Source organism: Cynara cardunculus (genome assembly GCF_001531365.2).
Source record: "Cynara cardunculus var. scolymus isolate 2C chromosome LG 1, CcrdV1, whole genome shotgun sequence".
In the NCBI taxonomy this organism is placed as follows: Eukaryota; Viridiplantae; Streptophyta; class Magnoliopsida; order Asterales; family Asteraceae; genus Cynara; species Cynara cardunculus.
Window position 1 is genome coordinate 45,290,669 of NC_037528.1, and position 12,493 is coordinate 45,303,161.

General features: G+C 33.8%; 2 protein-coding genes across 2 annotated transcripts; one reads left to right on the plus strand and one right to left on the minus strand.

Moving 5' to 3' along the window:
* Positions 1-1,893: 1,893 nt before the first annotated feature.
* On the plus strand, positions 1,894-4,611 carry LOC112512601 (guanine nucleotide-binding protein subunit beta-like protein). The gene is made up of 2 exons (XM_025118655.1): positions 1,894-2,870; positions 4,249-4,611. The coding sequence occupies exons 1-2, from the start codon at positions 1,983-1,985 to the stop codon at positions 4,348-4,350; spliced, it is 990 nt and encodes a 329-aa protein (XP_024974423.1). The 5' UTR covers positions 1,894-1,982; the 3' UTR covers positions 4,351-4,611.
* Positions 4,612-8,343: 3,732 nt separating this feature from the next.
* On the minus strand, positions 8,344-12,058 carry LOC112512613 (NAC domain-containing protein 86). Its single transcript, XM_025118666.1, has 3 exons — positions 11,902-12,058; positions 10,657-10,943; positions 8,344-8,681 (listed from the first exon to the last, which is right to left on the minus strand). The coding sequence occupies exons 1-3, from the start codon at positions 12,056-12,058 to the stop codon at positions 8,424-8,426; spliced, it is 702 nt and encodes a 233-aa protein (XP_024974434.1). The 3' UTR covers positions 8,344-8,423.
* Between the last annotated feature and the right edge of the window lie 435 nt (positions 12,059-12,493).

Consider the following 12,493-nt stretch of genomic DNA (forward strand, 5'->3'; position numbering starts at 1 on the left):
CAAATAAAAACCACTCAATTTGTAAAAACCGTAAAAACCTCATTCAACCAATCATAATTTTTTATTTTGTTCATTTTTTTGTAATTATAAGAGGTTGATTAACCATTTTTATTGTGGAGGGTGTTAATCATGGATATTATCATCTTCATTATTTTAATTTTAGAAAAATACATGAAACAGTTTCATTAAAGTTTCATTAAATATTATATGAAACAGTTTCATGACCATATATGAAACAAATTCATCAAAAAAATATTATATGAAACAATTTCACAAGATTAAATAATTTCATGAAAAAATTTCATAAGATTAAACAATGAAATCGACGTATGAGGGTGGTTTGTACAGTTTTTACAAATGAGGGTGATTTTTATTTGAACGCTTCTCTCTCTCTCTCTCTCTCTTTCTATATATATATATATATATATATTTTTATTTATTTATATATATTAAATACTTAACCAAACATGTCTGTATTATTCTCTCTCATTCCTATCACCACTACAACAAAAACGGTTTATAGGACGTCTTTTAAAACACCTTTCAAAAAACATCATATAAAAGAAATAACTGGACACTTTAGTTAATGTGTCCTTATTGATACAATATGATACACCACTTAATTTGTAGGTCTTATTAACCTAATATGACATCCTACTATTATAATGTTTAATGTGACACTTTTTGAAAAACGTCTTATAAAAGGAGTTAATAGGACACTTAATTTGTTTGACCTATTAAGCTAATATGATGTCCTATAAAACCACTTATTGGTATGCCGATATGTGTTACTAAATGTAATAGTAGGTAAACATATTTTAAAGCGTATCAGGAAGTTTTTAATATTATGTAAAACATTTTTATAAGACCCTTGAATTTGTTTCACAATTATAAAACCACTCCCACTTTTGTTTTAACAACTTATTACAACGCCTTTAGATGAGACACCCATGTTTAGTCCTATAAATTTAAATGTCCTGTTAAATAGGTTTTTAGAACGCCAATAGGTGCCCTTTTGTTGTAGTGCATAAAAAGGCAAAGATTCAGGATACCCATATAATCCTCGTCACAATGGGAATTTCACAATCAAAAGGGCCTTGTTTGACTTAGGAGCTAGCGGAAATATTTTTATAAGATCAGTGTAAGTTAGGTAACTTATAGCGACCTGCAAGTGTACTACCATAACTTGTTGATCCATTAGTAAGGACACCGAGGGCTCGAATACATGACTGTCAAGATTGAAGACTTCTATTCCCCGTAGACTCTCCAGTTCCTTGTATTGGATATTAAGGACACCTATAGAAAGAACAATCTATCGATCAAGAGTGGCTAATACTATGTTTGGTAACCAAAAGTTATGTACGGACATATGGACGCCATCCTCATATCGTGTACTCCTCTTACATGAGGATAGAGACTAAGGGGCCGTTTCCCAAACGTTTATCCGGATAAGTGTTTATTGGCAAAATTCAATACTATTACTTACTTATCGGACAAGATTTTAGTCCACCAAAACGGTATTATATGCAACAATTTACCCGGTAAGCGCTAACCGTGGTAATAGTTATCGTCCTCACTTACTGGGTAAGACTCTAGGTCTTTGTCTTCGTTCTTACCGGGTAAGATTTTGGTCTTAACCATATTCATCAGTAAGATAATGTAACTTGATAAACACTTACTGGGTAAATGTTTGATAAAGACCCCTAAATCCGTAAAACCTGCAAACCTGAGACCATAGTGTGTCGGTGATTGGTAATATAATAAACAAATCACAAGGATGAAATCAGAAAGTTTTAACAAATGACAGGGACCAAAAATGTAATTTACTCTAAAATCCTCCTATAAATTGGTATTAAAGCCTCCAAAACCCTAAAAAGCCAACTATAAATTCACTACTTCAGCTTCTAGGGTTTCTCCCACCATTTCGTCTGTTTTCAGCCTCTTCTATCATTTTCTCCTAACCCTCTCTACCAGTAACGAAAATGGCGGATTCGTTGGTGTTGCGCGGCACCATGAGAGCCCACACTGATTGGGTCACCGCAATTGCCACCCCAATCGACAACTCCGACATGATTGTCACGTCTTCGCGTGACAAATCCATCATCGTTTGGCGCCTCACCAAGGAAGACAAAACCTATGGTGTCGCCCAGCGCCGTCTGACTGGTCACTCCCACTTTGTTCAAGACGTCGTTCTCTCATCCGACGGCCAGTTCGCCCTATCCGGATCATGGGACGGTGAACTCCGTCTATGGGATCTCAACGCTGGAACCACCGCACGCCGGTTCGTTGGTCACACCAAGGATGTCCTCTCTGTTGCATTCTCGATCGACAATCGTCAGATTGTGTCTGTGTCGCGTGACAAATCCATCAAACTGTGGAACACACTCGGTGAGTGCAAATATACAATCCAAGATGGTGATGCTCACACTGATTGGGTAAGCTGTGTTCGTTTCAGCCCTAACACATTGCAGCCAACGATCGTCTCAGCTTCTTGGGATAAGACAGTGAAGATCTGGAATTTGACTAATTGCAAGCTGAGGTCAACTTTAACCGGCCATGCCGGATATGTTAACACCGTTGCGGTGTCTCCGGATGGTTCTCTGTGTGCTAGTGGTGGGAAAGATGGGATGATTTTGCTATGGGACTTGACTGAAGGAAAGAGACTGTACTCTCTAGATGCTAGTTCGATTATTCACGCCCTCTGTTTCAGCCCTAATAGGTACTGGCTATGCGCTGCTACGGAGTCCAGCATTAAAATCTGGGATCTGGAGAGTAAGACCATTGTTGTGGATCTTAAGGTTGATCTCAAGCAGGAGTCTGAAATGGCAGCTGAAGGCACCGCTACGCAAACCAATGCTGGAAAAACTAAGGTCCTACTTTTTGTTACTTATTTATGCTATTTTATCTATGCTGTTGTTTGCATCTGAATATCAATGCTTAATTGCGCGCGTTTTAGGAATCATAATACCCATTTAGAAAGATTTCAATTTCAGATTATGAATTATAATACCCATTTAGAAAATTTTCAATTCAGATTCAAAAATGATACCTTCAAGATTTTGCTGTTTATGATGCACTATATAAGACTTTAGTGTAGTTATCAATTTTTTTTCCAAGAAAAAGGAGATGATTGTCAATCAACAGCCAAGTGTTTCATTTGACACTCAAATGTGAATTTTGGGATACAGATGGTTTTACTTATTAGCGGGTCTATGCAATCTTTTACTTCTTGAGTAAAAAGTAGTTGCTTGGTTTTAGCTTTCAGAGTACTCGTTCTGCTTGTAATCATCCCAACGAGGCATTTTACTCTCGAACTTTAAAACATTTTTGTTGTGATTTTTACTAGTTTTATTGAAAGCTAAAGTCAAGCACAATGGTTAAACATGCTTATGTTTCCCAGTTATAATGTTTATTTTGGCCATCTCTGCCAACTACTATGGTTATTGGTTTTAGTTACTTTGGGGATGGTTGTTTTTTGCTTATACATTTTCACAGGCAAATGATTTTGCGCTATTTGTTGTATGTTTTTACTAAAATAACATGTAATTGTGACAAAAATAAAACCTGCCTAGCTAATCCAATGTGGGTCTTGGTGATTTTACTTAAAGAAGCTAGTGTTTTTTCTGCTTCTGATTTGTTGATGGTGTTTTCTAGTTGTAGTAGAACTTTTCATCGTTCATGCATTCATCTAACTATCCAGCACTCATCGTAGACTTGTAATGTGTCTCCTTTTGGGACCATCTTGCCTGTTTATTGCAATGCGTTGTGCATCTAATAGTCATCTCTTTTTGTTAACTGGTAATTCCCCATTTTGTGGGTCCATGTATACTAGATTCTCAAGTGTTTGTAACACTGGTAGTTTGGACCTTTGACTTTGATATACATGTTTGAAAGGTGCCATGAATCATATGTTATGATCTTACCTCCCCATACCCCACCTATGGGTTCGCTTGGTTTATGCATTGCTGTCTTGTTATTTGTTATTACACCCTTTGTTCTAAAATAAGTGTCTACATTTCTATTTTAGTTTGTTTCAAAAGTATGTTTTGACTTTCAACTCTACCTTTAGTTATGAGGTGAAGAAATTTATTACTCTCTCTACTTATCAAGGGTAAAATTGTTGCTTAGTTGATTAAGAACTTGGTAATAATAACACACATGTGTATTGTATTGTGGAGATTTATTTTGGGATGAAGTATAGAGTGAGAAAAGATGGTGGTTACTGAGAAAAAGGTTTTTGATGGACAGGTTATCTACTGCACAAGCTTGAGTTGGAGTGTGGATGGAAGCACACTGTTTAGTGGATATACAGATGGAGTTATAAGAGTTTGGGGTGTTGGTCGCTACTAGAAACGATCAAAGGTTAGTTGCAGGCATCGTGATGGCTATTTCGATTAGGTTCCAGTTTTGGAGACATTTTTACTTTGTGTTGTTTCTTGAGTTTACTTTATTATACTTCTCTATCAATACCCTTTAATTTTTGGCTTTTCTTGATGAATTTACCAAGTATGATTGTTGCTGGATGCATTATGCAGAGTTGTGTTTTATGTACAAGTAGAATAGACATGAATGGGTTGTCTTCTTTTTTAAAATACATGTTTTTAAGAGTTTTAGGTTTGACAGTAATGTTTATTTACAAGTCTTTAAATAAACATGCGACTTTGGTTAATATGTTTTTTTAACTTACAGATTGTCTGTGTGGTTATATGATAATCATGGATTGGGCCTCCAATCGGAATAATTATATGTATGGTCATTATGGTTTCATTTTTGTTCTAGTTCTGTTAACTTGAGTTCCATTAAGTCAGGGGCCGATTCAAAACTCAACGTGAAGCCACCCTTCTTGGCTATGATCTTCATAGGTTCATAGATGGCTCTTCCCTTGCGCTCTCTAAAACCATCCAATCTCAAGGTCCTCTAGATGTTCTTTGTAGCGACATTTGGACATCCCGTATACTTTCTTATTGATGGATACAAAGTATAATAGTTGATCACCATTCTAAATATGTGCGGTTTTACCCTCTAAAAAAATGCACAATAAGTTCAAACTCTTGGTTACAAGTTCTTTGGTCGACATATACTTACAATTTTGAGTGATAATGGTGGTGAATACGTTGGTCTAATTCTCGTACTTGAATAACATGGAATAACTCATCTCACTTCTCCTTCTCCTTCTCCTCATACGACCGAAGACAATGGCTATTTAGAGTGTCGTCACCGTCACATTGTTGAAACTGACACATTCTTCCATTACTCAAGCCTTAAAAAGCCCAATATGTCGTGATGCCATGCAAACTAAACACAATGCCTTGCTCAAAGATAAAACCTGGGATCCTGTTCTCCCTTTTCCCTCACAAAATCTAATTGGTTGTAAGTGGGTCTTTAGGACAAAGCTTAATCCAGACCGTTACAAGGCTCGCCTTGTAGCTAAAGGGTTCAACCAACATCCTGGTCTAGACTACACTTAAACTTTCAGTCCTCTTAGTTAAACCCGCCACAATTCATATGAGTGGTCTCTCTGTCAAGTTGACAGTAATAGTGCTTTTCTACAACATACTATTCTTTCCATACTCATAACCTATGAGTGGTCTCTCTGTCAAGTTGACAGTAATAGTGCTTTTCTACAAGGTTCCCTAATGGAGGACGTGGTTTTAGTCCAACCCCCTGGTTTTGTTAGTCAATCTTATCATACTCATGTTCGCAAACTTCCCTAATGGAGGACATGATATCCAATAATGATCGGTCGGTTCTAATTGGATTAGTCGGTTCCAATTGGATCGGTTTATTTTCTGCACACCCCTAACTATTGTCACCATGATTGGTTCCTTCGATGTTTATATGTTTGTTGTTTATTTTGTTTTGAGTGTTTGATTTGGTGGACCGATCAACTTGGATAATTGTGAAAGTTTAGGTTTAATCATCAAATTTTTTGTTCATCTCTCTTGATCCCAAGCTTAATATAAAGAGAAAATGATTTGTCAATTTGGTTGTTAGGATTTGAGTTTGATTTTGATTTTGAAGTTTGAGTTTGATTTTTAGTAATTTTTTTTTTGAGAAAGGGTTTGGGAGGAGAAAGACATGCAAAAGGACCAAAATACTCCTCACCTAACAAAGTGAGTTAGCAGCCGTTCCGTTAGTGACATGGACCAAAACGTCATGAAAATACGAACTCTATGGGATTATTTTGAAGTAAAAGAACTATGGGACTAAATCCAAGACACTTAAAACCACATAGACCAAATCTGTAATTTACTCTTATATATAATATACTCTTTTACCTTTAAGTGAATCAGAAGAACAAACGCACAACAACTGAACCACGAACTCGATGGTGAGAGTACACAACGACGAGGAGCAGAGGAGGGGGCAATTATCGATTAAGGTTTCATTTAGCCGAGAAGAGGGACGAATACGATTAGGCGTGTCTATAAAATTTAAAATTTCCCTTTTGGAATTTATTTAAGTTCAGTTAAACCCTTGAAGTTTATAAGATTGATCACCTAATTTATTTTAATTTAATTTATTAAAAAATAATGTATTATTAAAAAAAAATATTTTATTTTACCAGTAAACTACTTAATATTTTTTTTGGATACCTACTGTGACGACAAGTCGAGGCCGTTGATTCTTCCAAATTTTAATTTTAGAAAACATATTTCCGTTTTATTTTTATTTAAAAAAACTATTAAAAAATTGGACACCGACTGTCGACGTTGTTGATTCTCTAGAATTTTAATTTTTAGAAAATATATTTTAATTTACTAGAAAACTACTAAATAATTTTGGACGCCTACTGTGACGAAAAGTTAACGTTGATTATCCCGAATTTTATTTTTCAGAAAACATATTTCAATTTATTAAAAGAAAAAAATTTGACACTTACTGTGACGACTAGGGATGCTCATGGGTTGGGTTGATTGGGTTGAAGACATTTGAATAACCCAACCCAATTCTTGCGGTTTGAAAAATCTTAATCCAACCCAACTCGAACCAAAGTGCAACCCAACCCAACCCGTACGGGTTGGTCGGGTTGATACTTTGGTATATTAAAATATTCTTCTAACCTGTAATATGTTATTTCTCTACTCATAATTTCTTTTTCATAATCAACCATTTGATACAACTTATCCATAGTTATTACGTATATCACATTCAGTTAATTTTCTCAATTTACATATATATGTTCACATTTACTGAACATATATACGAATGAGTTATATAAAGATGTGAATAGATTGAAAACATGTGTATATGAATACCATACATGATCGTGTAATTACCTAATGTACATACTATAGAAATTCAACAATCATATTAAATCCAAGAAATAAAAGGATATCGGGTTCATCGGGTTGAGTTGAGTTCAAATAATAGTAACCCAATATCAACCCAATACCTACGGTTTGACAATTTTACAACTCGATTAGACATCGGGTTGGTTCCGGTTGGGTTAATCGAGTTGGTCGGGTTTTTGAGCACCTCTAGTGAACAAGTCGACGCCATTGATTCTCCATAATTTTAATTTTTAACAAACATATTTTCATCTACTAAAAACAATCAAAAAAAATTTGGACACCCGCTACGCCGACATGTCGCTGTAGGTGCTTATTTTATAAAAAAGAATTTAAACTCTTCAGCATATGTTATTGATCGTGAGCCGTAAAAACAGCTCATAATCATATGATGCTTGTCACAGATAAAAAATCATTTCACTATCTATAGCGACGAATTCCTAGTCGTCGCTAAGCCTTCGTCGCTATAAAGATGATTTTTTGTACGGAAAATTCTGAATCCAAATATGTTGGTAAGCACTTCTGCATCTCTATCTGAAAATATTTTTTAATTGTAGAAATGGATAATAGACATCGAATTTCATAATCGAACTTATTTAAACACAGTTATTTATGTAGTTCGATCGACCTATAAAACCGACAACAAATATAGTAAAGATAATCCAACAAACTCGAAATCAGTATCACACGGAATCGTAAAATGCGTTACGTTTTATCACGTGAAAAATTATATTCACATCATAAATACATACCAAAAAGTATCTGTTCGACTCTTGTACTGTCTAAAAACATATTTTGACCATTTATCATCAATTTATGTATTTAACGATCACACCTCATGTTATAAACATTTTTCACTCGTTAATCCTGTTTTTCGACACATTTAGAGAATGGGGGTGTCGAAAAATAGCACTAATCTTTCCATTGTGTTGATAGAAATTCACTTCTACAAGGTTTAATTGGTCAAATATTTTTTGATTCGAAGAACGTGATCATAACATGAGGTATAATTAATCGTAGAATAAATAAGTGTATAATTTTAATGACCAAAACTTACGGTTTATCAATAATACAAGAGAAATGAATATTTTTTTCTTGTATTTTATTCAATACAAATGCGTTTAGTTGTATTTAGTTCGTTAATGTCTGTTGTGGACTGTTAGGAGAACACCATGGATCGTCGGTGATGAACTGCATCCAAGATTCGTCTTTATCATCTTCGTCTAAGCATGATGATGACGCCACTGGAACATCTGGTGACATGGTCTCGTAATCATTGGTAACTGTCGGAGAATATTGTACCATGGACATGCTTGCATGTCCGTTAATGTCTTCGAGTTCAACACACACTCCATTCTTCTTGAAAACACGACATAGTGCATATGAGTCCTGCGTACATTTACGATGAATTTAATTTTTTTACAAGAATGCCAGACAATCAATTTATTTGTTGAATATATCCATACGTATATACATATGCACATACATATATACAAGGGAGAAATGAAATGAGAATTGAGAACCATGACAACTAGTGAAACATATATAGTTTCACATGTGAATCAATACCCCATTGTTTCACATTCGATAAAATACCGTTTCATGTGAAAAAAATAATACCCCGTTGGATACTAGCTTTAGATGAAATTCAATGAATGTTTGAAATTCGTTTTCACATGTCATTTAGTTATATAGGGAGTTAGGTTCATACAAGAAATACAAAAAGTTTGAAAACGTATGAATAAATATTCATATATGAATCATTAGTAAAATAAAATGCGTGTTCACATATGCATATTCATTTGTGAATAATAGGTTATATGTAGATAAGCAAATATTTGTTTTCTCCATATATACTAATAATTCATATATGAATTATTTGTTTGCATTTCTCAACCTACGTATGTATATTAATAATATAAATAGAAAGGAATGGTAAATGCATATATTTAACCTTTATGATCATGAGTAGTGATATGGGGATGGGTGAAGATACTTTTGTCCGATTAGAGTAAAAGACAAAAAGTAAGTTTAGACCTTTGCTTTGCAATCGAGGAGATCTATGATTCATCACCACCACAAGTAACGAATATATGTATATATATATATATACATATATATATATACATATATATATATACACATATATATATGTATATATATGTGTGTGTATTTATATATATATATATATATATGTATATATCGACATGTATACATACATATAGAGGGTTGAGTTCACGTGAGACCAAAAGTTTTTCGTAAGATCCATAAAACCAATTTATGTTCATTGATCAAATTTATAAGCTARTGATCTAATGGTCTAAAGTTGCACGGTGACAATTTTGTGATTATTGAAAAGTCTCGTGGCAATTTTGTGATTATGAATGTTCATATTGTTGATTTAATCCAAGGGTTGAGAATTGGTCTTATGGGTCTCACGAAAAACCCTTGGTCTTACATGATCCCAAGTCTACATATAGGATACATATATAGATGGTTGTGTTCATGTGAGACCAGTCTGTTTTCGTAAGACCCGTGAGACCATTTTTTTTTTACATTTGAAACTTAAATGAACCATTATGGATTATTCCAATCAATCTCATTTTAGAGAGAGAAAAGGAAAACACTGGCCAATTTCACATGAGCTTCAGGTAACCAAATATGAACCGGCACGAATACGCTATCCTAGATGGAAACGACTTCCCCACGGAGCATTAGAGAGCCTTGTCTTGAGAGTGAAAAGAAACCTTCACTGCAAAACGCTGTGAAGGTAAAAAAACCGAACATTCACAGCAAAACACTGTGAAGGTTACCTTCACAATGTTTTGCTGTGAAATTTAAAGTGTAAAAAGTGGTTTCATAGGTTTTACGAAAACAGATTGATCTTACGTGATCCCAAATTTATATATAGATATACATATATGTGTGTATATATTTATAATGGACATCAAATATTTGGTTCGGACCCAAGACCACGGATTGAAATATTCTTATCTTTGTTTCATTAACAAAATGTAAATACATTAAATTTTTATATATTTTAAATTTATTTAATTTAAATTCAAATTCTATTTTTGACGATCTACGATCATGCGATTGACGGATATAAATAAAACGTGACGAGTAGATACCTTTATGAGTTATTAAGAAGCAAAAAATGACACATTTTGAGACAGGTGTTCACATAATGTTGAAATTTTAATGATAAATGTGAAATTACTCGACTATTTTTAACTTTAATCCGCTTGTTGTAACAAATTTTGTTATTGTAGTATTATATATTCAAATTCTTAAAAGTTATAACAATTACTATATAAAGTGCCCTAATTTATAAAAATTCAAGTTAATTTACGAGAAACGATACCTGGATACCGAATGTGTCATGGGAATCTTTATCGTCGAGACGATACTCGTGCATGACCCAGTCCGTTCTAATTCCTTGAGGCGCACGCCCGCGGTAATACACCAACGTCTTCTTCATTCCAATCGCACGATTATTCTGGCCTTGGCTCGTAACCCTCCGATCCTTACCTGTTGATTTCCAGTATCCGGCCCTTGTCGCTCTGTTTGTTCTGAACCCATTTGGATATTTTCGGTCTCGTGGTCCAAAAAAATACCATTCGGGATCTCGACTCGGCAAAAACGACTTTTCTGCATGCCCATTGATCGATCAATATATACATACTCGCCAATATAGAAATAACATACATTTGCATATTGAAACAATACTCATTTATCGATCTATAGACTTCAAAACACATCACACGAGTTATACAATGTCTCGTATTTACAAGACGTTTCGCGTTCTTAAACATTGCAAATCCAACTAGCCCGAACGCGTAAAACGCATATATAACAGGCGTTTTTTACACGTCTTTAGGAGTTGATAGCACCTATAAGATTCATAACAGATCCTTACCCATTAATCAAACCAACTTGTAATACAAGAATATGAGAAACCCTATTAGATTATCATCCAATCAGATCGCTCTTCCTAAGTATCCTTGAGAAGTCAAAAATGGTTTCTGACATATATATGTATAAATACACACACACATATATATATATATATATATATATATATATATACACATAGAGAGAAGAAATGACACTACAACAAAATTGAGTTTATATATATAGGATATTAAAAATGTGTAAGTATCCTAATAAATTGGTTTTTAGAGCTTAAGTTTACAGAATCAAACAAGAAAATGTTATAAGTGTTACAAGAAGTTTATAGAACATCTTTGACTATTGCAAACCCTATATATATATATATAGTTTGTTTCAAATGCAACCAATCACATTTGTAATGCAACCCAATAAATTGAAATATTTATGGAAATGAAGAAAGTTCATTTATTATGATTTAAATATTTATGGAAGATGAATATAAGGTTCATTGATTATGATCAATACTTAATATTATGAAACAATCAAAACTTCTATGAAATTACATATTTATCAAATTAAATGGACGGTTGAGATTGAGTTGTATTGATTGTACAAATGTAAGGGGTTGTATAATAACCCACCTCTCTCTCTATATATATATGTATGTATGTATGTATGTAAAGAAAGAAGTGGAAGAGAAAAAAGAGAGAGAGACCTGCTAACTCCCATGGTTCACATTTATAGAGATCAACTTCAGGAATGATATCGAGTTCAATCTGTTGGCCATGGATTTTTCTTTTGAGATAGTAATTCACAAGCTCTTCATCGGTGGGATGGAATCGGAAACCTGGAGGTAATCCCACCGGCGCCATTATTTAACTGATAATTCTCCAGCCAATTTAAGTCCCCGATCTGTTATATACAGATTTTCTTATATGTTATGTGTCTGTCTGCAGATTCAAAGCCATTTCACTTTGAATCAATATCATCTTTCGCTTTTTCTTTAATAGATTCTTGGACAAACGTTTCTCGGAAGCCATTTTACACCAACAAAATTAAACGAATCGTCAAGCTAAAGGTTTAATTTGTGTATAACTGTGTGTATGTATATATATATATATATGTATATATATATGTATATATATATATGTGTGTATATATATATAAAAGAACGAACAGAACTTAAAATGGATGTCCAGAGTGTTTTCATGTGATTATAACGTCATCTTTTATCTGTTTGACGTCATGTTTGCTTTTGTGTTATATATATATATATATATATATATATATATATATATATATATATA

Bases quoted from the DNA above. Each gene is read 5' to 3' on its own strand.
- LOC112512613 (XM_025118666.1), bottom strand. From the start codon at position 12,058: ATGGCGCCGGTGGGATTACCTCCAGGTTTCCGATTCCATCCCACCGAT. The intron at 10,944-11,901 runs GTCTCTCTCTCT...ATGGGCATGCAG, and splicing joins TGAACCATGGGAGTTAGCAG to AAAAGTCGTTTTTGCCGAGT. The intron at 8,682-10,656 runs GTATCGTTTCTC...AAATGTACGCAG, and splicing joins ATGACACATTCGGTATCCAG to GACTCATATGCACTATGTCG.
- LOC112512601 (XM_025118655.1), top strand. From the start codon at position 1,983: ATGGCGGATTCGTTGGTGTTGCGCGGCACCATGAGAGCCCACACTGAT. The intron at 2,871-4,248 runs GTCCTACTTTTT...TTTGATGGACAG, and splicing joins CCAATGCTGGAAAAACTAAG to GTTATCTACTGCACAAGCTT.